Source organism: Coffea eugenioides, chromosome 3 (assembly GCF_003713205.1).
Source record: "Coffea eugenioides isolate CCC68of chromosome 3, Ceug_1.0, whole genome shotgun sequence".
NCBI lineage: Eukaryota > Viridiplantae > Streptophyta > Magnoliopsida > Gentianales > Rubiaceae > Coffea > Coffea eugenioides.
In genome coordinates, this window is record NC_040037.1 from 2,942,659 (window position 1) to 2,967,968 (window position 25,310).

At 35.9% G+C, this 25,310-nt stretch overlaps 5 protein-coding genes across 8 annotated transcripts; all 5 read left to right on the forward strand.

The window, feature by feature from the left end:
• The first annotated feature begins 824 nt into the window (after positions 1–824).
• Positions 825–2,374, forward strand: LOC113765729 (basic 7S globulin-like). Its single transcript, XM_027309973.1, has one exon. It carries the CDS (start codon positions 857–859, stop codon positions 2,177–2,179), a length of 1,323 nt encoding a protein of 440 aa, XP_027165774.1. The 5' UTR covers positions 825–856; the 3' UTR covers positions 2,180–2,374.
• A 331-nt stretch (positions 2,375–2,705) lies between these two features.
• LOC113764975 (basic 7S globulin 2-like) lies at positions 2,706–3,947 on the forward strand. Its single transcript, XM_027309024.1, has one exon. The coding sequence runs from the start codon at positions 2,706–2,708 to the stop codon at positions 3,945–3,947; it is 1,242 nt and encodes a 413-aa protein (XP_027164825.1).
• A 1,167-nt stretch (positions 3,948–5,114) lies between these two features.
• LOC113764976 (probable aquaporin NIP7-1) lies at positions 5,115–6,742 on the forward strand. The gene is made up of 5 exons (XM_027309025.1): positions 5,115–5,294; positions 5,414–5,638; positions 5,707–5,916; positions 6,184–6,245; positions 6,360–6,742. The coding sequence occupies exons 1-5, from the start codon at positions 5,115–5,117 to the stop codon at positions 6,541–6,543; spliced, it is 861 nt and encodes a 286-aa protein (XP_027164826.1). The 3' UTR covers positions 6,544–6,742.
• Positions 6,743–15,340: 8,598 nt separating this feature from the next.
• On the forward strand, positions 15,341–18,503 carry LOC113764840 (stem-specific protein TSJT1). Its single transcript, XM_027308856.1, has 5 exons — positions 15,341–15,656; positions 17,125–17,365; positions 17,473–17,593; positions 17,785–17,894; positions 18,095–18,503. The coding sequence occupies exons 1-5, from the start codon at positions 15,454–15,456 to the stop codon at positions 18,128–18,130; spliced, it is 711 nt and encodes a 236-aa protein (XP_027164657.1). The 5' UTR covers positions 15,341–15,453; the 3' UTR covers positions 18,131–18,503.
• Positions 18,504–21,183: 2,680 nt separating this feature from the next.
• Positions 21,184–24,816, forward strand: LOC113765122 (nuclear transcription factor Y subunit C-9-like). Of its 4 annotated transcripts, none has more exons than XM_027309183.1 (5): positions 21,184–21,298; positions 21,407–21,461; positions 23,111–23,183; positions 23,277–23,953; positions 24,520–24,816. In XM_027309183.1, exons 3-4 carry the CDS (start codon positions 23,153–23,155, stop codon positions 23,927–23,929), a joined length of 684 nt encoding a protein of 227 aa, XP_027164984.1. In that variant the 5' UTR covers positions 21,184–21,298; positions 21,407–21,461; positions 23,111–23,152; the 3' UTR covers positions 23,930–23,953; positions 24,520–24,816. The 4 variants fall into 4 exon arrangements, with proteins under 4 accessions (XP_027164984.1, XP_027164985.1, XP_027164986.1 ...); XM_027309184.1 differs by having other exon boundaries at positions 21,407–21,440; XM_027309185.1 differs by lacking the exon at positions 21,407–21,461.
• Positions 24,817–25,310: the final 494 nt, after the last annotated feature.

The window sequence follows — 25,310 nt, forward strand, 5'->3', positions numbered from 1 at the left end:
GATCTAGCAAGATCAAGGTTGGGGTTCCTGTCTACAACCTTGGGCCGCCAAACTACTTGTCCCAACTTCTACTTTACTTCTAAAGGTTGAAAAATTGGTAGTAGAGATGAAAAGTCTTCCAACAAACAAGTTAGGGAGTGATTTCTTAGCGAGTGAATTCCTTCTAATATCTCAGTTGCTAATAAATTCCACTTGTAACTCCTGCTTTTGAATAAAAGATATTTGTTGGAACTGGAATTTGACTACATTTTCTAACAAAGTTAAAATCTTCGTTTAAACTTAATCTATTACATGAGAAATGTGAAACAGGATACAACTCCTTCAGTTTCAGCTGCCAGAGCCAAATATTTAAGTATAAAAGCATGATAACTACTTGGAACTTGGAGCTGAGTACTGTATGTTGAATGTTTCAACTTCTGATCTGTCATGTGCCCCAGTCTTTGCTCAATATGAAACCAGATATGCAGATTTGGACCAACTAGCACCTTTCACTATTCTTGCCAATGTACAATATCTTCTAGTCTGTGCTGTATTACACTACATTCATATGCTTTTAATATGAAATCCGATAGCAGATTTGGACCAACTAGAATTTTTTGACTAATTTTTTTTCCAATGTACAACATCCCTGTGGTCTGTATTGTCTTACGCTACATTCATGTCCTTCTATAAAGTTGACAAGCTGTAGTTTGATCGTTGACTTACATGATAAGTCAACCATCCAATTTGATAAGAAAGGGACTTACCAGAATTAGCAATGCCTAACAGTACCCTCCAGAGAAGATTTAGAAGAAATCAACTACACGTATAACAAGTCTCCAGCTTATGCATCCAAACTGTTCAAGTCATAATTTCCATGGCTTCCAATCTTTGCAATATCTTTCAGTTTTTACTCTACTCTCTTTTCCTTTTCATCTCTATCTCCACAGCCCAAACTTCCTTTAGTCCCAAGGCACTTGTGCTCCCAGTAACAAAAGACTTGTCATCCTCCCAATACCTTACCCAAATTAGCCAGCGAACTCCTTTTGTTCCTGTAAAACTAAGCATTCATCTTGGTGGCCAGACCTTATGGGTAGACTGTGAACAAGGCTTCACGAGCTCAACTTATCGGTCAGCAATTTGCGGTTCACCTCAATGCACAATTGCCAAGCCTAATACCTGTTATAACTGCACCTCCTCCCCAACACCAAGGCCAGGGTGCAACAAGAATGCATGTTTGAATACACCTGAAAATCCTTTCATTAACACTTTATATGATGGTGGTGAAATTGCTGAGGACGTGGTATCAATCCAATCAACTGATGGATTCAATCCAGGACAATTTGTTAAGGTACCGCAGTTCATTTTCACCTGTGTTCCAACTTTTCTCACTGAAGGTCTTGCTAGTGGAGTTAAAGGCACAGCAGGTTTGGGAAGAAATGACATAGCACTCCCTTCTCAGTTTGCTCGGGTTTTTGGCTTCGCAAGAAAATTTGCAATATGTTTGAGTGCTTCCACGAGTTCTAAAGGTGCTGTATTTTTTGGTGATGGCCCTTATATCATGCTTCCTAATATTGATATCTCCAAGTCTCTTACCTATACTCCATTGTTTATTAATCCATTTGGAACTGGATACGTCCCCTACTTAAATGAGTCATCCTCTGAGTACTTCATTGGGGTGAAAGCTATCAATATCAATGGTAAAGCAGTGCCAGTCAATAGAAAATTGTTGGCCATTGACAAGAGAGGCAATGGTGGAACTAAAATCAGCACTGGCAGAGCTTATACAGTTATGGAAACTTCAATATATAATGCAGTTTCCAAGGCTTTTGCTGAAGAGCTTTCTAATGTCACTAGGGTGGCATCAGTTGCTCCTTTTGGAACATGTTTCAGCTCTAATAGTATTGGCAGCACACGCGCTGGACCAGCAGTTCCTCCCATTGATCTTGTCTTGCAAAGCAAAAATGTGTTTTGGAGAATTTTTGGTGCAAATTCAATGGTGCAGGTGAACAAGGATGTTATTTGTCTGGCTTTTGTTGATGGAGGTGTTAGACCTACCACCTCAATTGTCATTGGAGGATATCAGATTGAGGAGAATTTACTGCAATTTGATATTGCCAATTCAAGGCTGGGATTCAGTTCTTCACTTCTGTTTCGCCAAACAACATGTGCCAACTTCAACTTCACATCTCGAGCTTAAAGAGCTTCGATTCATTTTCCAATTTCCAATCCATAGGCAATAGACAACTATTTTCTGTAATAGTTTCCTGGAATGAATAAGCAGACCAGCTGCTGCCGCGTGAAAATTTGTGGTGTGGGGGTTTGTGTAATAGTTTGCTGGAATGAACAAGCAGCCCAACTGATGCCGCGTGAAAAATTGCATTTATGATGATTACTTGTCACATCTACGGATTCAAGATATTCTTCACTATTTAGCATTAAAGCAAACTGTTTTAGTACATTTTATGAAGACTAACGAAACTTGAGCCTGCGATATCGAGGCAGTAACTAAGGATGGCCTTTGTGGATAATTTCAAAGTCAAAATATCTCTTAGTTGTCAATCAACTGTTTTAAGTCAATGGTATTGCTTGTTAGCTTTGGTCAGACAATTTGAATCGACCATATCATTTCTTTTCTTTTTTTTTTATAGCATTCCAGCTCATTATTCTCCAGCAATCTCCATAATAATCACCAAAGATTGTAGAAAAGCACCTAGCTGATAATTATGCATCTTTCTAAGTTCTTCCTGCTTCTGCTGGCCTTCATAGCATATGAAGTCTCTGCAGCTCGACCTCACAAAACGCTTGTTGCATCCATCGCTAAAGACACCAAAACTTCCCTTTACAGCATTAGACTTAACATCAATGAGCACTACGTCATTGACCTCAGTTCTCCTTTTCTGTGGTATAACTGCCCACTGCAACACCCTCTTGTGATCTGCAGATCACCTCAGTGCTTGCAAGCCCAGTCTTACCCTCCACCCTCTTGTATCCTAGAATCTAAACAACAACTCCCGCAGGTACCATGTACTTGTCTGGTCACACCTGTAAATCCTGTCACCAAATTGTGTGCCTCGGCCCAGTTGACATACAAAAATTTCGCTATCTCCTCAATAAACGGTAGTACTCCTACTGGTAGCATAACATTCAGTAATACTTATGTATCTTGTGCACCTGACTCCCTCTTGAAGTCCCTGCCTAAAGGAGCTATTGGCTTGGCTGGCATTTCCACGGCACCTTTGGCTCTAGTGTCTCAATTTACTCCTTCATTTCTTGGACTAAGCAAGAAGTTCGCAATCTGTTTGCCTGACACAGATGCAGCCCCTGGCCTGGTCTTCTTTGGGGATGGCCCGTATAATCTGCTGCCTCCAACAAATTTTGATGTAGCAAGCATTCTCACTTACACTCCATTGCAAAAGATTCCAAAATCACCAGATTATTACATTGACATTAAGGCTATTTCAATAGGTGGAAAGGCGATTCCTGTTCCAAGAAAGTCGCTAGCAGCTGATAAATTAGGCCACAGCGGGGTGAAGCTCAGCACAGTTGTCCCTTACACCACACTGAGAGCTGATGTTTACAAGGCATTTGTCAACAGTTTTATAGAGTCCACTCAGGGCCTTCCTCAGCTAAATGCAGTGAAGCCATTCAGATTATGTTTCAACTCTACTGCAATTGGCTTTAGTCGGGTTGGTTTGCATGTGCCTCCGATTGACTTGGAGTTGGCAAATGGCAAGAATTGGACAATATTTGGCGCAAACTCTATGAAGCAAGTCAGTGAAGAGATAGCCTGTCTGGCATTTGTCAATGGTGGGAAGACAGCTGAACAGGCAGTTCTGATTGGATCATTCCAGATGGAGAATAACTTTTTACTGTTTGATCTAGCAAAGTCAACGCTGGGCTTCAGTTCTTCCCTGTTCTTTATTAGGACCACATGTGGTAACTTTAATTTTACAAATGTACCATGATCTCAAAATATCTTCTGAAGATCAACCGAAAAATAAATCAAATTGCCTCAGGTGTCAGGATCCAACGAAATAAGATTGCTTTTATTTAGGGAAACTAAGATGAAGCATTTATTCCCAATTGAATTATCATTAATTGCATTACCAATGCATCATTTGGCAATCAGGATTCATCTGGTCAGGCATCATTGTTGGAATCACTAACAAGTTATTTTCAAGTGGAAGGTTGGATTCTCAACAATTCCTTGCCTCACTGTTGCCTTGCTGTTATTTTCATCTTATCATGGTTAGGCGTAAAAGACTACTATTTTTCGAACTTGGACATTAAAAGATTTGGCGCCTGTTTAGCTTGACGAATAGATGATAACTGTCATCAATGAATCGCATATTTTTGAAAGATTAACCAAATTTATGCATGGGAAATGATGGTCATCAGGCCCCTTGATCAGGCTTTCTATGGCCTGCAAGCATGGTGGTTCTGTTTATTGTACCTAGAATGGTAATCAAAGTTTATATTGCATGAAGCTAGGCACACTCCAACGAGAAAATGCTGTCTTATATAGCCTTTATTACCTGTTCATGAGCTAATATATCTATTGTTTGGACAATTCTTATTGCTGTTCCTGAATCACAATCTACGGCTATCACAGATGAGTTTCCGTTTACCAAGTGATCTTACAGAATTTGTTGACCAAATAGGCTACCGTATTATACAACAATATTTGTATGACAGCTGAAAACATACACTAGTCCACAATCTGCATAGTTCCAACTTCCAAGTACAGGTTAATGTAAACCAGAAGCGAAGAAATGATCACATATATGATTCAACCAAAAGTTGAAACAGTTAGGTAGAAAATAGCTCATATCCCGTTTATTTACAGGCCATTTAAGAAGCATGAATTATTTCTTTTCTCAAGCCAAAGGAACGCAAAGATTGTGCTGAAGGATATACACTAGACCTCTCGAGTGTCTGTCCGCCAATTAAGATCTCAGACAATGCGAAGACCAAAAAAATCTCCAATATTACATCGTCAGGCAGAAACTGCATATATATACCAGAGGAACATAATGATTAAGGACAAAAAAATAAAATAAAATAAAATTCTTTGCCATAATCTTGTATTCTGAGTTTCACCCCACTGAGAATCTGCATAAGGTTGATCTGTCATGAAATCCTTGCCTGAGGATCCACCGACTCTTGATGTTTCAATTGATGCGCTGGTCAGCAACCAATTAAAGAATGATCAAGAAATGGGGACTGATGCAAAACCAATCAGTGGAGAACCTCTGCAAGAAAATCAGTCTTTTCGTGGCTTCCCACGTGCAATGTGCCCAGGTCTCCGGAAGGTAACAGATCGCCTGAACTTACTTTCTTGTTTTAGTACCAGAGCAATGCTAATGTTTTTGTTAGTGTAGCTGTCACTTAGTTTTACCTAATCAGGTTGACAAGCCTTTCCAAAATGCAGGTTTTGGCTGAAGCAGTAGGGACTTTCATATTGGTTTTCTGTATATGTGGAATCATTGCGAGCATGGAGTTAATGAAAGGTCAGATAGGACTAATGGAATATGCAACAACAGCAGCTTTAACGGTGGTGGTTTTAGTTTATGCTATTGGTACCATCTCTGGAGCTCATGTTAACCCTGCAATCACAATTGCTTTTGCAACTGTTGGTCCATTTCCCTGGTCCACGGTACACACTCCATTCCAACTACCAACATCAAAATGGTCTTTCCATACAGTAATTGATGCATTCTCCAAATTGTTGTCAAGGTTCCACTTTATTTATCAGCACAGCTTGGAGGTGCTGTCCTGGCAACCTATGCAGGTAAGTTCGTCTATGGCTTACAAACAGATTTGGTGTTGACAAAACCGTTCCATGGACGCAGTGCTGCAGCCTTTTCTGTTGAGTTCATTGCAACATCAATGGTTGTATTCTTAGCTGCAGCTTTGGCAAATGCACCAGAATCTGTAAGATAATGAGCTGCTCTTTTTCATCCCTTCATTTTTATTTCACTCCTTTTTGCCTTCTGGGAGGGGAAAGAGGCCAAGTACAGGTACCTAGCTGAACTCCAGAGAAATTCACAACCTCCTAAATTCCAACCACAAAACTACTATTATCACATCTTTAGTTGCAACATGCAATCCATATGACAATGTTTCTTGAAAATGACCTAAAAATTAAACAAAACCAATAAGATGAATCTTACAAATGCTTGTGATATGGGAATTGTACAGGTACAGAACTTGTCTGGATTTGTGGTTGGAGGAGCTATTGGGCTTGGAGTGCTCATCACAGGGTAATACCAGTTTCAACTGCATCTTGCAAACACTTTGTTCCATATATTTAACACACAATAAAATCTAATCACCATTCATTTTCTTCTTAAACATTTTTTATATGCATTTTGCAGGCCTATCTCAGGAGCATCAATGAATCCAGCAAGATCACTGGGACCAGCAATTGTTTCAGGGGACTTTACTTTCCTGTGGATCTATCTTGCTGCCCCAACTCTAGGAGCCATTTTTGGTGCCATCTTGTATCGCCTCATCCGTCTTCAAGGCTGGCCTTGCCAACCAAGTCCCTCAAAAAATTGAAATGCTCCTCTGCTTTAAAGTTGCATCTAATGCATGATTATTATACACTGAAACAAAAAATGATGACTATATACTGTTAGCCACAAAGCTTGATGGTACCCAAAATTGACTTTCTTGAAAACATCTGGTTGCTGCATTCTCCTATATTATTTATAAGTAACGAGGGAGATTTCTGAATCGAGATGTAAGCATGTAATCCAGTGGGCCAATGTACAATACATTATTGTTCAAATCCAGCATCATGGTTAATTCTGAACTCTGATTGGCTCATTTTTCATATTTCTCAATGCTTCAGACTCTCTCTCATTTCCGAAATCTAATAGGTCACCAAATTTAATATTGGATTATTAAGATTACTAAGCAAACAAAAAAAAAAAAAGCCCATTAAATGGATGCTTTTGATGTGAAAATTTAAGTAGCATAAATTCGGATGTAGTGAGATCTTACCTATTTCTAAATCATTTGTCTGATACAATTTTTTTTTTCTGACATTTTCTTACGAAAGTAAGAATTTTTGGCAAATAAACCTAACTCCCCACAGTAACTCCAAAAGCCGGTAACTTGTAGAGTCCTGTGAGGGACTTATAAACCTAAACCCCAACCCCCCCATTACCGATGTGGGATAGAAAACCCCACAGGGGTGCCCTGCTGCTAAGAGATAAAGACCCCCCAAGCCCCCTGAGAATGAGTTTTCTTTCTGACATTTTCTTACGAAAGTAAGAATTTTTGGCAAATAAACCTAACTCCCCACAGTAACTCCAAAAGCCGGTAACTTGTGGAGTCCTGTGAGGGACTTATAAACCTAAACCCCAACCCCCCATTACCGATGTGGGATAGAAAACCCCACAGGGGTACCTGATACAATTACTCAAGGGTTTTTTGGGGATAGGGGATAAGGTCAGGGAATTTGTCTAAAGAGGCCATCCCATCAGCAAAAATAAGTAGGCCAAAAAAAAAAAAGCAAAAAAACTAGTCTATTTCAGGATAACTTTCACTAAGAAAATTAGCCCATTTGAAAATGACAACTGCTATATATATATATAATAAGCCCAAAATCGTTTGAAGAAAAACCTGTCACCATCTTCCACACATCCTGAGAGCTGAGAAGACATTTTAATTCAGCAGTAGGGTGTGGAAAAGAAATTGGCACCTCAAGATGAGTCATCACTCATGACTTAATTCATATACAAGTACATGCATGTCCACATCGGTATGTATTGGATTTTTTTTATCTGTGGCAAATGGCGGAGATGATAACAGCGTGGTGATCTGGAGAAATACGTAGATGATGGAGATGTCTGCCCACGGGACCACTTCGGATATAATTGCTCCTTAAGATTAATTCTTTTCAGTTGGGATCTTCTATTGATGAGTTTGTAGAAGGCGTGATCAATGGAAATTCTTATCCTTACGGAGTGAATTTTCAAAGAATGACACTTTTTAAAAAGAATTCCTAAATGTTGATGTTTCTCAAACTTTTTTCCGTAAGGCAAACGTATTCAGCAAATGCAATTGGTTTCTTTAAAAGTCTTGAAGAAAAGCACATTCATCGATTTATCAACACAAGTTAGCTCAATTGTTGACAAGAGCAAGTCACTTTTTTGTTCGAATTTCACTGTCAATATGAGAACAATATTGATGAGCGATTTATAAAAGTCTCTATAAGCGACTTATGGTGCTGTATTTGTGGGCGATTTGTAAAAAATTTTATAAGCGACTTATGATTTTAGAGGTATGTCCTGGACCATGGCAGTGATCAGAGTCAAACTGGCCAAATTTTTTTCTACCAAAAGAAAAAATCGAATGAATTTTTTGTTACTTGTATAGGCACAAATTTCTTAAACAACTCATTCACCGGATGCGTTGTTGAAAAAAAGTTGTTCAATCCCTTATGAGATAAACCTTCACTGTTTGGGAACTAATTTCAAATAAGGACTTTTCTCCACCCTTATGAGATGGATGTCCTGACTTGTGAGCAAAAGGATAAAGAGGTGAAACAAGATATGTCCTCTTATGACAAACTAAAAAGTTTAAGATTAACAAAAAGCCTCGTGGGAATTAACCCTTCTTTCTTTTTTTTTCAAAAGATTTTATTAACAGAAATATTGTGAGATTTAAGAAGTGGAAAAAGTATGATTTAACCGGGCTCTGTCTATAAATGCACTAAGAAGAGAGGTTTGCACTTTATAAAATTCTAACATTATCACTCCCCCTCATAAATTAATTATAGTTCACATAAAAATTATAAATTTTATGGACCAGATAATAGCGGACAGATATTTTATCTAGTCTTAGGGCAAAAATATAGAAGAATTCGAAAATATGGACCACTTTACAATACTTAGAAAACCGATTAATGTTTTGTTTTACAGTCGATGTCAAAGCATCCCCTATGGATAGACAACAGGTGCCCAAAAGGGTCACCTCCCAACAACAAAAAGCCATTGGGATTGAAGAAAATCTAATGACTTTATCCCTGCAATGGTCACTTTCAATTTTTGAATGCTCCCAGGGTCAAGGGAGAAAAAAGAAAAAAAATAAGTGGTCAGTTTTAATTTAAGCAAGAAAAAGAAATTGAGATAGGATTTTGTCCAATAGCAATAAGTACAATAATCTTGGTTGTGCTAAGCCAGAGCCCCACTTCCTTTTATATCTGTTGTTGGATCAATCAATTTCACAATCTTAATATAAAATCCAGTGACATTTCATTTATGAGTGGTTAATTTTCATCCGTTGAGATACTTTGCATATTTCACAAGCGTGATGGACCATCAAGGCAACAATTACATCCCTCAAATAGCCCATTCAGCTTTGGTCCACCGCAACAATTATTCATCATCTACGTGGCCAAGTCCTGCGGTTGGAAAATCGAAATCCCATTATGATCACCTATTGACATCTTCTTCTCTTTCTCCTTTCATCAGATTGACTTATGGCATATTTATGGTATCTAGGGTTAAAACCATCCATTAAGATTATTTTGCAAAGTATGTTATTTCTTGATGTTTATTTCCATATTTCATTCGGGATAATGGTTTGTTTTTTTTTCTTTTCTTTTCATTTTGTTTGCTTCTCCTTTTCAAGAAACGAGAGAATGGTAATTGATGTTCACGACTAGACATGTCAATGGATAAAATATATATTAGATCTCTTTGATTGAAATTTAAATCTATTAAATTTAGTTAGATTTAGACATAGGTCCAGATCTTTATGGGTTTGAAAAAGTAAATTCAAATTCAAACCTTCATGGTTCGAATATCCAATGATATTCGTTAGTTTTTTTCTGATCATAAAGTAAAAAACTAAAATAAAAATATTTCCAAAAACAAATTGAGAGATGGTAAGGCAAAAGAAAGTAGATTGTGAGATTTCTAATTAAACTAATTAAAGAGGGAGATGAAAACCATAGTTGTTGAACCCAACTCAATAAAGAATCTGGCAAAGGGACTGGTCACTGTCAATAAGTAGATCACCGGTTGAACCGTCGAGTATTAATTTAATATTTATAAATATAAAATAGTAATTTTAATATACATAAAATATATAATAAAGTGCTTTTAGATACTAATTATTATACTTATAATGATATATAATAAATATATACATATTAATAGAAGATTTAATTCCATTTTATCGCACTTTTAAATAAATAAATAATATAGTCAGGTATAAAACAAAATTTATATCACTTGTTTTCAAAAATAAAGCGTTATTTTACATTATTTTATTTTTATTTAAAAAATAAAGTAATTTTCTAATTAATCAAATATTGTCAGTTTAAAAGTTAAAATGATTAATTATATAATAAAAAAATAAACAAGTTTATTACAAAATGTTTAGTTATCAAATAAAAACTAAGTAAGTGGTAAAGTCTATATATATTTAAATGAAGATCCAATGTACAAATCTTATCAAAAGCATATATATATTTTGTTTCAAAAACAAAGACCCACAATTAAAAAAAAAGGTAAATCGGATCAATTGGAAAACCAGGCAAGTTCCCAATTAAACCACCGGGTCAATTGAATTGTCCGGGTTTGACCGGATTAATTGCTTGTCTGGTCAAATTAGAGACCCGATTTAGTTTAATGCCCGAGTTACCAGGCCGACCAGTTCAACCGCCTGACGGGGCTAGGTTTAATAACTATAACGAGAACAATAGAAGCGCGTGATAGATAGGTAGAATTAGATGATATTTTCTTAGGTTAAGAGTGTATTATTTAATCTAACAACCATGAAATTTTATTTAGGGATGGCAACGGGGTGGGGTTGGGGTGGGGGACCCCTCCCCCGCCCCCCGCCCCGTTGCCTATTAGTTCCCCCCGTCGCCCCGCCCCGCCCCCGCCTCCTGCTCCCCCCGCCCCGCCCCGCCTTGCCCCGCTTCCCCCGCGGGGTTAAAAAAATTTTATTATATAATTTTATTATAATTAAATTTTAATAAATAATCAAGTACTAAAATATCAACACATCACCAAATTATTATTCATTGTAATTTTACAATTGAAACACATAAAAACAATCAAACAGAAGTTATTTGAATACAATCCAATATGATAAAATAAATATAATTAAAATAATCAAGTTTTCACTTTTAGTACAAATGCAATCACTAATTCATTATTGTGTTTGTGCTTTTTTTTGAGAAACAAGTGTTATTCTATTAAGTGTAATTAGAAATTTAGTATAAATGTATTAGTAAATTTAGTATAACTAATTAATAAATTTTATTAGTAGACATGTATAATTATTCATATAATTGATAATATCAATTATATTACATAAACTAATATACATTATATAATACATCTAACTAATAATATCATTATCATAAGTTTATAACTAATTAACTTACATATTATATATAATTATACATATATTTATATATATATATTTTTTTTTTTTTTTTTGCGGGTGGCGGGGCGGGTACCCGTGGGCACCCACCCCCATTGCCATCCCTAATTTTATTGTATTCGATCCATGGTCATAAATATATTAAATTATTTTATAAATTTACTAATATATATATGTGTGTATAAATGGATTTGAATAAAATCTGATTTGGATTTGGATTTGAATATGAATTATAAAAAATCAAATCCTACCCAAACTATGACTCTTTTATAGGGTCTGGGTTTGGATTTCAAAAATTATATCCAAACCCTATCCAAATACATTGGATCGGGGTTGAATTTGAGTAAAACTCGACCCACTTTCACGGCTATTCCCTATGTTTTTAAATAGCTTTATGGGATTTCAATGATGAATGAAAATTTTGTCCGAATAAACAACTAGTAAGCATTAATTTTGTTGCTTCACTCTTCTTTGACGAGGGGGCCTGAATAAAGAAAAAAAAAAAGTGGAGCTCCAATTTGATATGAAAAAAGTGCTATTATCCATGTGCATATGCACTTAATCCAAGAAGGAAAGTAGAGCACCATCATTGGCTGGACAATTCTCTACGCAAATGCTTTTGTATATATCTTTTTTTTTCTGTCAAACGATAGAAACCAACACACACAATTAGATTACACTCAGAGGTTACATGAAAGACGATCCGAAAGTAATCTAAGGTGGGATCCACAGAGAACCTCCATCCAGCCAATTGGTGACAGGAGGAGACCCCCACGGACCTTAAACCCAGGAAACGCTTTTGTATATCTCAACTGCAAAACTTTTTCAAGCAAACAAATCCTATTGAATAATGAAAAATGCGAACACATATGACAAAGTCAAATTAGCTTATTATAATTTCGAACTAAATATTACATGGAATAGATGGTATGGCTCAAAAAAAAAAAAAATTCTTGGCTTCCTTGCGAATAACAATTTTTTGCTTTTCTTTATTCTAAAGAAGATAAAGAAAACAAAAAAAAAAAAAAAAATTGGTATAACAATTAACTGTTTGAATTAATTTTTTATACATTCACAATGTATTTATAATCAGGTATGAATGCATGTCATATATGTAAAATTTAGATTCAAAATGAAATTAAGTTTAGTTATCATGTATATTACTCTAATAATATATGCACTGCTAGTGATAAAAAACTAATTCTTAATTATTTTGATGTAAAATTTCTTTTAAAAAAAGAATAAAGCTACAATAGAGGGTTTCACCACCACCGCCATAGTGCCTGCGAATACCGTGGGCATTGCAATCACCAAGTTGTATGTTTAATCAGCGCTGTACATGTAGCATATTTTATGGCAATTATAATAATTAAATTTAGTAAATTATATGTATTGATTGTCTTCCTCCTCATTGCCGCCGCTTGGACAAGACAATACGGAACCAACAAAAAGAAGAAAGCGATGTAGAAGTAGAACTCGAGGGAAGAAAGCAAATTGAATGCCTTCGTTGTGCTGCCATTGAAAATTCTCCAAAAGAATATTTTCCATATTTTACAAGAAGCATTTAGGTTAATTTAGACTGAGAAGATTTTTCTAAACATAAAGATGTTCGAAGACAAAAGTTAATGAAGATTAATCGAAAGCTTCTCCACTATGCAAATCCCCACTTATTTAAACTTTTTTTTTTCAAATAAAATTTATATATACTGATAATATATATACGATATCATCGTTGAATCCATGAACCTTGTACAAATGTTGAATTTCAAATTTGAATACTATATAATTATCATTCATTTAAAACTGACAATAATGTATACATTGTCAGTCAGTATACGAAAGATTTTTTTTTTTTTTTTGGGTATAACAGCAGTATACAAAATTACAACCTCATGGTATGTATAGCAATTTTGCGTTAGAACAGAAGAATAGACCAAATGGTTGATGTAACCAGACCAATTGCCACGGAATCTTGCATCCCTCCATGTTAGATGGTATCTCTCTGACAAGAAATACACTAATTATTTAGCATTCTTAATTAGTCTGGCCGACTAGGACAGCCACTAGAATAATTCACTTTCGTAGTTTTGTCCGACTGATCTAAATATCTAATCTGTTTCTTTCCCCCTGGGCCAGCAGACAGAATATTGTATGCTATTTAATCTCTACATTCAGGGGTACTGACACTAATTAACACACTTTATAGTACGCTAACCAAGTTGGGCTTAACGTGAGAATTATCATCAAACCTGCCCCGGAATTAGATCAGCACATTGAAAGTTAAACAGGGTCCATCTCCAATTATTCTCCATCCACAGATTTGGAAATTGGAAGTTAGAACCTTGGACTTGCCCTTTATTCCAGATTAAATCCATCAAACTGCAGCACAACTTTTGAGTTGGTTTAGACTGTCTTTTCCACTCAACAGCCTAATTAAAGTTAATTTAGTACCTGCAAATAATAATTTTAGTATCAAATATATTATAATAATTTGATGTGGGTGAGATAAATAGTTAATTAAAAAATATATATATATTACGTAAAATGTAAAATTCTTTTGAAAAAAAAATTGACATTCCAATTGGTTTCTGCCAGCTAAAGTGGATCGTTTAGACAGGTGTTATACATTCAATACAGTGTTAGTACATCAAAAGATAGATGGAATGGCGTCTGAAAAGTGAAATTCCTTTTTCTTTATTCCTAGAACTGACTTTCTTCCATCAAGTTAGGGTTTGACGTCCATTGCTCCAACTCATATACAAGCCTGATTATTAGATTTTGTTTGGAAAGTCATTTTTGGTCAAAAACAAGTTTTTACATTATTTTTAATAATTTTTTTATTTCATATATATTAAATTATTATATTATATTTTTTAATAAAAATTTTTAAAAATTCCACGCATCAATATTTCAATGATGTAAGAGAGAATAGAATCCGCAATAAATGTTGACATTATTATTTTTACAGTAGTAGTTTCTTTCTTTTAAACAATGATAGACAAAGAATCTAAATTGGAACTCGTAAATAATTAAATTTTTGACGTGGCACAACCACCTTCAATCCTATTTCCCAAATGTAGCAGACAAAGAACTCAACGAGCCGCACCAGATAGTTTCTTCTTCATCACAAATACCGCCAAAATTACAAGTGTCCCATACCCAAGTGGACCCCACTAATCCTATCCCTGCACACGGGAATCATCGCCCGTCCTCTGGACCCCACTTCACATGCTCCCCTCTTCCTCATTGGATATTTCCCGATAAAAGAAAGAAATCGATATTTGCTGAATGGCACCGCATATTTTGCTTTGCAAAAGAATTTATTTTGTTTCTTTTTTCTCACAATTTGATACTTGAAACTATTAAAATATTGCGTCTTTTTCAGCACGATAAATCACCCTAAATCAACCCATTGTAATATGACAAGTTTCTTTGGTAATTTGCAATAAATATTATTAACCATATTCTTATTTTATAGAAAATTTTATATGTGCAGTATTTCATATTTTTTTCGCTGATTAATCCACTTATCATAAGTAGAAATTTAGTGCTTGCTTTAAAATTACATTCACGTGATTTATAGGCATCATTATGTATAAAATTGTAGTCCAAAATTTAGTAAACATGAGATGCATGTTAGATAAATTAAATTGCTTCATGTTAAACATGATAAATTGAAACTAAACTTTTTTGTAAATTTAGGAACTAGTTAGGGCAAATGGGCTACGATGACTAAAATATAGGATCGTAGATTAAATTTGGCGATAAATTAAATTTCTTCAATGTAAACTTTTGATAGATGCGAGGGACTAGATTAGAAATTGCCCAAACTTAAAAGCAAAAACTATATAGAAACTTTCACCGTCATTGAGTAAAATTACAATTTTGCCCAACCGGCATTTTCTATATATGTCTGTCTCGCTCGTCGACCACCCTCCATCTTCCATTCCCATTACCTTCACATTTCTAGAGAGAGAGAGAGAGTGTTTCTGTGTCCGTTAGATAAATTTTGGAGATAGAAAATTTTGGGGGTTTGGGTTTCGGAGTTAGATATCAAATATGTTGGGAGTGTTTAGCAGTTCAATAATGTCGCCGCCGGATGAGCTGGTGGCAGCAGGTAGCCGGACACCGTCGCCGAAGATCACAGCGGCGGCGCTGGTGAATCGGTTTTTACAAACCAATTCCTCGGCGGTGTCGATGCAGATCGGCGATGATGCCCAGTTAGCTTATACTCATCACAACGAGTCACCTTTACACCCCAGGTAATAAAATTACCAATCAGTTCGAGAAACGTAAAATCAAGAAAAAATTAAGTTAGTAAATAGATGGACAGGGAAATTCAAGGGAAAAAAAAAAATGTTTGGTGAGCTGACTTAGGAGTAAAGTAGTAGTGATCTTGGCCGTTTGACGAGATGATGATGATGATTAAGAATCAAAAGGTGGGGGACTGGTTGATCAGAATTTGATGGGTCTGTATGGAATGCATGGAATATTGACATCGCGATGAATCTTTTGGATATATTTGATTATAAAATTCCTGAAGTGGGTTTCTGTATTTCTTTAGATTTATGTTACTCAAGAATCTGATAATTTTCTGGATATACATAAGCTTTCTGGAGCTAAGCTTATTATAATAAAACTAGAATAAACTAAAAGCTCTATAGTATTGTAGTAATAAACTACAAACTCTATAATCTTGTAAGCTGGTTAGTAATCACCATGGAGGTTCTTTCTGTTGTGGATAATTATATGTCTTTTTTTCTTGTGATTTTATCCATGTACTGGTTTGTTAGCATCTCTCAGCTCAGCTTTGGCAACAAATATTTCTTGAGCGGTTGTGATTTAGATGATGATGACGACATAAGTTTTTAAGTCATGGAAGTCACCGATTCCAAGATTTTTTTTAGTCCAGTTGTCCAAATTTTCCTCGCTCTCTTGCCACGTTTGGAATCTGTATATATCGCACTTTGTACTACCTTCTCTCTCTTTGCCTGTTTTTTTTTTTAAAAAAAAAAAAAAATTGTGGATCCTTCTTTGTTACCTCGGATTGTATAGTGTCTTGATTCCAAAACTTCTGGTACCACATACGTTAGATTGCATCCATACACGTGTCAATCATTAGAGGAGTAAAAGGCAACATGCCCAAAAAAAAAAAAAAAAAAATCTGATAGTTTAGTCAGAAAACATTAAGCCAATTCAATTTTTGCCTAAAAAAGTCTGCTTAGTAATTGTGTCAAGTAATAAAAAGCGTGATATTCTTTAGGTACTCGTAATCTTCGGTGACCATGTTCTGGTTTAGATTTTATCTCCAAAAGTTGGGCCCTCCTTTAATCCGGAGCCTTGGTAGACCCTACTAGAATCCTTATCTAGTCTCTATGCCAATCATGCCGGCTCAAAATGGCAGTCTTTCAAAGTTTGGATCAAGCCGTGTAACGCTAGCACTTTGTCTATAGGTTAATTGCAAAATAATTATTTTCTTGTATTATTCTAATGGTGACGATGATGGGCAACTACTTTTCCACAAGTGGTTTGGAAAATATATAAAAAGGAGGTTTTGTTGGTTATGACTATTGACTAGTTGTTTCTGGTAACAACAAAGTTCTCTTACTGAAATTCTAAGCTAAAATTGACAGTTACCCACTAGTTTAACTCTTACCTACCGTGCGATGATCTGATGAATTTTTTTAAAAGTGAGACGCGTGAAGCTAACTTGGCCATAAAAATTTGCAGGTCATTCGCAGTTAAGGATGACATATTTTGCCTGTTTGAGGGAGCACTTGATAATCTAGGGAGTCTGAAGCAACAATACGGGCTTTCAAAGTCTGCAAATGAGGTGGTTTTGATGATTGAAGCATACAAGGCGCTTCGTGACAGGGCACCTTACCCTCCAAACCATGTTGTTGGCCACCTAGAAGGGAATTTTGCATTTATTGTCTTCGACAAGGCCACCTCCACCTTGTTTGTGGCTACTGTGAGTGATCTTCAATCTCCTTACCTACCAATTTGACTTCATTGAAATGTTTTATTGCATTTAAGTCGTATCTAATCCAGCGGGTGTGGTTGGTGATGTTGTGACAGGATGAAAAGGCTAAGGTTCCTCTATATTGGGGAATCACTGCTGATGGATGGGTAGCATTTGCAGATGATGCTGACTTGCTTAAAGGTGCTTGTGGCAAGTCCCTTGCATCTTTCCCTCAAGGTAAATTTGATTCTTAGGCGCTTAAGTTAGCCATCATCAAAGAATTGATTCTTAAATTAATGAATATATTAACTGCTTTGTGTTAAGGACACTAAAGTTCCATTTTTTTTTTTTTTTTTTGTTAGTACATCTTTTGTTTCAAATTTCTTTGCTATCTTGTAATGTACGTTGATGTCTGTTTGTTTGTTCAGGTTGCTTCTTCTCCACAGCTTTGGGTGAACTGAGAAGCTATGAGAATCCAAAGAATAAGATCACTGCAATTCCAGCTAAAGAGGAAGAAATATGGGGAGCAAAGTTCATGGTAAACAGATGAGATTCTCTCTATGTTACCAGCCAAGTAATACAGTCGACCTACGCAAAGGAAAAAGAAAAAAATTGTGCAAACCATTTTTTTTCTTTTTTTTGGAATCCAGGAGTGTATATATATATACTCAGTGAGGTCATTTGGTGATACTGAAATTTGTTCTCTTTTGTAACCTCTTTTTGGTGATATTTTTCCAGGTGGAAGGGCCAGCAGTATTTGCAGCCACAAAATAGAAGTTCATAATCTCCTCCACCTGCAATGTGCAAGTTGCTGCTAAAAGACAGGAAAACAGTGGAAGGGGGAGTGGAGAGGGAGGGAGGGAGGGAGGGAGGGGGTTGATCTCTGGGACCATGTAAAAATTAGTGGAGCTGTCTTTCCCTTAGTAGCTGTTGTTATTACTTCCTTAAATGAATGAATGAGGATGGTGCCGAATTAGGTACTGTTAAGGTTCTAGAGTTGTTTGTTTGCTTGCCTAAGTAGTTCCTTCTCTTCTCTTCATGTAGCGGTTCGCTGGTTCCAATGCCTTGCTTCCTTTGGAATTTGTACAGTTCACCTTTTTTCTCTATAAATTACTAATAAAAGCTCAGTTTACCTTTTTTTTTTTTTTTTAAGAAGGAGGTCTGGAACACACTTACTAGTTACAATTTCTTCTGTTTTATTATTTAATCTAATTCTCCTCTCAGCGAGATCTACCCTCTAATTACCTTGCAAATTGACTAATGATGCATTGCATTACTCACAAAAGATCGAATGATATCTTAGCACGACTTAGCAAGTTTTGTTATGATGGGAAGGATTGGATTGAGTTAGGTGGCAAGAGAAGAAATTGTAAATAGAAGGGTACAAAAAAAGATTTGTATTACGATGAAGTTCGTTTTAAGTTACAGTTTTATTACGGGGAGGAAGTGCAAGTGAAAGGTCTTGGGTTCGAGTTTTTCAACTCACACTAAAAAAAAGTTAAAGTTTATTACAATGAAGTTTGTTTAAAGTTGACCAAGTAAAAGAATTAGAATTTTGTTTAAGAAATAAATGATAACAATGTGGGGCCAACTTGTTTTTTTTTTTTTTTTTTTGATGATAATGAAAAACGGAACTTCATTAAAGTAAATCTGCATTTGCAGCGTACATAATCTCCTTTGGGAAGTTTACAAACCAAACATATTGTTCTTCCTTCTTACATGTGAAACTCACACTCAAAAAATATGTGTTTATCAGTTTCCACTTCACACCCACATCATCTGCAATTTTTATTTTCACATCTTATTCTAGCATTTAAATTATGAAACAGGCCTGTAAAATACCTGAACATGCCCTCCATATGAACACCCTCTGACTTTTGGAGGAATATTGAGATGCCATACTCCATTCCATAAGTTCTTTTCCTTACTACTCGATGATTTTAGAGTTTCTTGCCAAATGATACGCTGATTTAACATCAAATATGCCATTCCTTGAATAATGCCATACTGTCTCATCATGTGGCCAACATGCTGACAAACTACACCTATAACACCTATGAGCATTTCCAGTTTTCCACAACGTATAAAAGTGGGCTGGGGCGCAGGCTAGACCTTGTTCTGCAGAAGTTCGGCCCAAATTTGCTCCCACAAATTTTGTTTTAGTTCCATCCACTTGGGACATGCTGTATTCTAGACGCCTTATTGTTGTGAATTCTCAATTTTAATTCCTAATCCATTTAAACTATGGTCCTGTTTGACAAATGAGTTTTTTAGACGTTTGTCTAAAATTTCACTGTAACTTACTATAAAAGTTGTAAGCAAAATTTTTGAAGTATGTAAATTTTTTAAAATTTTAAAGTGTATAGTTTAAAAACTATGAAAAGTTTTTTAAAGTCACTGTAGCTAACGTCATTAAAAAACTTATTTATAGCAGATAAACTTGATCAAAAATTTGTTTGTCGGACAGGCCTATGTTTATTTAGAATATAGGGTAGGACAAATCTAACTTGGGGTAGGGGGGAAGGGGCGGGGGTTATAAAATTGGACTGAAAATGACAAAAGTATATATAGTTGCCAATGTGACCGAGTCACCTAGTAGTGATGATAATGACTCGCCTGAAATTTGGAAATCTCAAGGGATCATCATGAGTGCAGTCATGACATAAACTAGTTGCATGACTAGGTAAAAATATAAGATTGATCGTGACTCACCACTCATCGGCCCACTCAATTCATTTTAATTTTGGAGAATTTCAAGTGTTAATATTCATCACTTGAACAAATTCCTTCTTGGAGTTTCACATCCAAAAGCAAAAACTTTTACTACAAAGCAATGGCAGAGCCGGAAAGAACTTTCACACTAGGGGCAAAGACAATAATTAATAGAATTTCTTGCTTAATTTTTTTTTTTAATTTGAAAAATAGGACATATCAATAGTCATGTACCTAGTATTAATAGTGCATATATGTTGTGAGTAACAAAAAAAGGCATACTAGAATTTACTCATAAAATTATCATGTTTTAAAATACCATACATGAATTCATCATGTTTTGCTAATGATTTACAACTTTTTCGACTTTCAACTCTACAAAATATATATTTTTCAATATAAGTAATTAAAAAAATCTATCTAGGATTCCGAATGAATAAGTGATAAATTATACCAAATTCCAAGGGGACTAAACAAGTGATAAATATAACAAATGAATCATATATTACAACAACTTTCAAAAGAACTGAATGGCTAGACCGGAGAGAGTTGTCATTCAAGGGAAGTTACTGAGATTTCTAAAACTTCAAAAGTGTTAGGTGATGTTAGGTTTTAAATCTTAGAGGAAGTTTCTAAAATTAATCCAAGAAAAAAAAAAAAGCAATGAACCTCAGAGATTGATCCAGTTTTGAGGTAATCTACCTTTTAATTTAAAGAAATGAAACAATTTAAACAGAAACAACTTTCCAAGTGTATCTTTTTAAAATGGACAAACCTAACATACAACTAATCAAGTTTAAGTGGAATGAGGGAGCGAAAAATAAATAAAAAATGACTGGTGGAGGCCTATAGACTTTAAAAGCAGGTAAATAAATTTATTGGAGAAAGTTGAGCTTGACGGGGAAACAATAAAAAAAAAACAAAAAAAAAACTACTCAGACATTAGTACGTACTACTGTTTTCTTTGTTTTTCTCTTGTAAGCCATTACCAACAGCCACGTATCCTCCACTTTTTCTTTTCTTTTCCTTTTTCTTCTCCTTTTTTTTTCTCAAGGGACCACGTATACACCCACCTCAGTGCACAAAACAATAGCCCGTTGAAGGATTTAGAAGAGAAACAAAAAGGCAAATATAGTGACAACATCACATGCAGTTTGGACTTGGGATTCACTCTATCCTCTGTCTCCGTTTATCCCTATTCTTAAACCCTTGAGGTCCCTTGAAGTCTAGGTGAGATACGTGCATATGCATGAAGACTTAATTTTTATGCTTAAATTTTGTGTCTTTACAAGTTTGATATGATTTGGACTCGTGGGTTTTCTTGCTTTGTTGTTATAGGGCTATTTGATCCTGAGCAGAATTGAAGTTTCAAGTAAGTGAATTTGAGTGAAAGGTATCAAATTTAATCTGAACCCGTCAAGAAATTAGTTTAAGTTTGCCAAAGATTGTTGCTTTTTTGAAGTAAGTGAATTTCAGTGAAAGGTGTCAAATTTGATCTGAACCCGTCAAAGAAATTAGTTTTAAGTTTGCTAAAGGTTGTTGCTTTTTTGAAGTTTCAAGTAAGTGAATTTCAGTGAAAGGTATCAACTTTAATCTGAACCCGTGAAAGAAATTAGTTTAAGTTCGCTAAAGATTGTTGCTTTTTATACTTTTGTGTGATGATTTAGCTACTTTTGTTTCTGGGATTTTCCTGGTGTTTCACTGCATGTAAATAGGTGTATTTTGTTGAATCATCCTATTAAGTCTGTTGTTTCGTCTCTAAACCTACATATACGGTATAGAATGCAACATAAGTGTATGGTGATGCTGTTATGGATGTTTGTGTTTTTCTTTGGCTTTGCTGCTGTTTCTCTTGATGTTTGCCCTTTTTTTCACCCAAGTTTGTATTAATTTGATGCTTAATCTGGTTGTGAGTTACCAGGCATAGGTATGTGTATGTTTTTGTGAAAAGGCAAGTGAGTTTGTGCTTGTCGAATCTGATTCATGCTGTGTGGTTTATGGGTATAATAGTTACCTTATTAAATGTTTCTTTTGTGCTTTACAAAATGATTAATTGTTGAAAATGAAAGGAAAGGGGCCATTTTTCGGTATTCTTGAGGTTAAATCAAGGCTGTCTCTTCGTTACTAGTTGACTTTTGAATGGTATGGCTTTATTTTTTGCCGGAAATTTGATATGCTGAGTCTTTCATCTTATTTAATCAAACTAGTTTCTGCTGTTTATTGTTGTTTGCGTTCGCTGATATATAGACTCTTTCTGCTTTGGTTTGTATTTTCTGACACTGTTCAGTCGTCATTCTTTTAGTATTGAAGAGAGTTTTGTCATCATGACACTCGGTGATGTAGAATTCCTTGTATGCCTATTGTAAACATTTTTTTTTTTAATTTTGCTTTTCGGTAATGTAGCCGCATTTATGATAAGGAAGATGTTTGGATAATTTTCTGATCATTTGTTGTTCTAACTTCTACCATCCCCAGTAAATTCTGCTCGCTGTGTTGATTGTTGATGGAACACCCCCTGGTCCTACTTGAGTGTGCACTATGGTGGAGTCTTTATGAATTATATGTTTGGATGTTACAGATGCATCATGTGTTATTACATGACTCTTATGTTGTTGGCTTTTGGAGAACTTTCCATTGCATTAAATGTCTAGGCACTTGGTTTCTGCATAATTGGAGGTATCAAACTTGAAGTTACTAGACATGACTCCAAAGCATTAGACAAGGCAAGAACGATTACTGATTGATTGACCTGGGCTTTTGGTTATGGTATTTGAGGAGTTCTGTCAAAATAACTATTTTGTTGAGGTGGCTTATCACACCACATATCATAAATAGCCCTTGAGCTGTTATAGTAATGGAGTTTATTGGATTTATGAATTCAAAGTAATTTACCTACTTCCACTCCATGCAATATGTGTCTTCCTCTGGGATGAAAAAACAAATGAAGGCTGTCCAACTTTAGCTAAATAGTATTCTAATATCTACACTTTTTTTTTTCTTCTCTCCAAATATCCATTCACTCTTTCTCCATGTTGCATTCAGGAAGTGAATATCCTAAAGCTTTTACCTAAGACTTGACAAAACATGGATCAGCAAGGAAACGGACAACTTCCAGGTATGGAGGTGGTTGGTAGCTCTGCTCATGTGCCATATAGTGTTGCACCATATCAAACTAACCAAATGATGGGCCTCTCTCCTTCTGCATCAGCTGGTCCAGTTCAAGCTCCTCAAACAGCTGGCCTTCCTGCCTCTTCTACTCAGATGGCGCAACACCAGCTTGCCTATCAGCACATTCACCAGCAACAACAGCAGCAATTGCAGCAACAGCTCCAGAACTTTTGGGCAAACCAGTACCAAGAAATTGAGCAAGTGACTGATTTCAAGAATCATAGCCTGCCATTGGCCAGGATCAAGAAAATAATGAAAGCGGATGAAGATGTTAGAATGATTTCAGCAGAAGCACCAGTTATATTTGCCCGGGCCTGTGAGATGTTTATCCTCGAGTTAACCCTGCGTGCGTGGAACCACACAGAGGAGAATAAGAGGAGGACCCTTCAAAAAAATGACATTGCAGCAGCCATCACTAGGACTGACATATTTGATTTTTTGGTTGACATAGTACCAAGAGAGGACTTGAAAGAGGAGATGCTTGCATCAATCCCCAGAGGGCCCCTTCCTGTTGGAGGTCCTGCAGAGGGTGTCCCTTACTACTACATGTCAGCCCAGTCTGCTCCACCGGTTGGAGCTCCAGGGATGTATATGGGTAAACCCGTTGATCAAGCTCTTTATGGCCATCAGCCTCGTCCTTATATGCCTCAGCAGATGTGGCCACACCAACAGCAACCACCTGCCGATTCTTAGGCAGAAGTGAAGAATTATCCAACTGTGAGTACTTCTATCTTCACGGTGAATCCTCATGCATGTACCAGAGTTTGACAATTATGTCACTTTGCTCTCTGGTTCCGCTAGATCTCTTCATGTTTTCTTTGGACACTGTCAACATTGTAATTCTCTGGTGGTTTGAGCAATCAAATCTCACGATTATGTTTGAGGATTAAGAAGGCTTTTAAACTTGTCATCTTCCGCATGGTTGCCTTTGACTACACTTTATGCGTATGGATGATTTAGATGTGTTCTTTGCTACATAAGCCACTTGCAGGTAGATAGGATTGTGCATACTTTGTTTAGGTGTTCATGCAGTTTCACTTTGTGGTGTATAATTTAGTGACTGGTCTATATTTGGGGTATATTTAATGTAACAATGAGAACTTTTAATCCAAAAATTATCTTCACACTTACGATTTGACTATTTTACTTCTCAGCCCAACTCCACCCCCTTCCCCTTTCCCAACTTTCTATGAGGTAATTAATTTTTAGTTGATTTGCTCTACATCAAGTGTACGCTTCACTTTTTTTTTTTTCCATGACTGACAAATGAAATGAATTTGCAGGAGTTGTGAGAGATTTTTCAGATCAAGTACTGGAGACATACCAAACTGATAGATGACTGCATAGAGAGACTTTAAAAGACAGAAGAATATGTGTTGCACCTTTGTTATTCCTAAGTTATGTAACTAAATTCTGCACAAATTCAGTTTTAAGGCTTAAGTAGTGTTTAACTATGTACTAGTTAAGTTAGATTGTCATGGTTTGTGGCTAATAACATGTACCAGCCTGTTTGGGCTGCCTACTGTCCATGTTTTCCAGATTTGCGACTGATCTGTCTAGTTTGTCGGTGTATCTTTCAATGTCCCTTCCAACTGCTTCCTAGGCAATAACGTTTCCTTGAAAAATGACTCTAGTAATAAGGTGCTGCTTCGCTGCAGCTAAAGTGGATCACCGACAAGTGAGTAATGCACGGTGGCTCATCACTCGTTCGTTTAATAATTTGGTTCTTCACGATGAGAAAACAATCCTGAGATTGCCCTTTTTCCTGTGTTTGGAGAAAAGACCGATGCTGCAGGCTGTTCAGGAGGCCTCTTTTTAAGTTATGAGCCAATTTCTCTCTTCATTTTACAGTGAGGAATTGATTCGTTTTACACCCATTATCGTATTCCCTTGAGAAATTATAGATAGGAAAAGTTTTATAAGCTCCATTACTCCTCTTCCATGGTGATGTCCTTGCTCGTTAAGAAAATATACATTCCTTTTCTTTTTTTGCCAATTGTTTTTGCATTCCATGTCCCAGTACATTGATGGAACTTTCTAAATTTGCATTATTCTCTGATTATGATTATAAAAG

Excerpts from the sequence above, each read along its gene's own strand:
- LOC113765729 (XM_027309973.1), top strand. The coding sequence starts at position 857 with ATGGCTTCCAATCTTTGCAATATCTTTCAGTTTTTACTCTACTCTCTT.
- LOC113764975 (XM_027309024.1), top strand. The coding sequence starts at position 2,706 with ATGCATCTTTCTAAGTTCTTCCTGCTTCTGCTGGCCTTCATAGCATAT.
- LOC113764976 (XM_027309025.1), top strand. The coding sequence starts at position 5,115 with ATGAAATCCTTGCCTGAGGATCCACCGACTCTTGATGTTTCAATTGAT. Across the intron at positions 5,295-5,413 it reads TGTGCCCAGGTCTCCGGAAG|GTTTTGGCTGAAGCAGTAGG; the intron begins GTAACAGATCGC and ends TCCAAAATGCAG. Across the intron at positions 5,639-5,706 it reads GTCCATTTCCCTGGTCCACG|ATTGTTGTCAAGGTTCCACT; the intron begins GTACACACTCCA and ends TGCATTCTCCAA.
- LOC113764840 (XM_027308856.1), top strand. The coding sequence starts at position 15,454 with ATGTTGGGAGTGTTTAGCAGTTCAATAATGTCGCCGCCGGATGAGCTG. Across the intron at positions 15,657-17,124 it reads GAGTCACCTTTACACCCCAG|GTCATTCGCAGTTAAGGATG; the intron begins GTAATAAAATTA and ends AAAAATTTGCAG. Across the intron at positions 17,594-17,784 it reads CCTTGCATCTTTCCCTCAAG|GTTGCTTCTTCTCCACAGCT; the intron begins GTAAATTTGATT and ends TTGTTTGTTCAG.
- LOC113765122 (XM_027309183.1), top strand. The coding sequence starts at position 23,153 with ATGGATCAGCAAGGAAACGGACAACTTCCAG. Across the intron at positions 23,184-23,276 it reads AGGAAACGGACAACTTCCAG|CTGGTCCAGTTCAAGCTCCT; the intron begins GTATGGAGGTGG and ends CTTCTGCATCAG.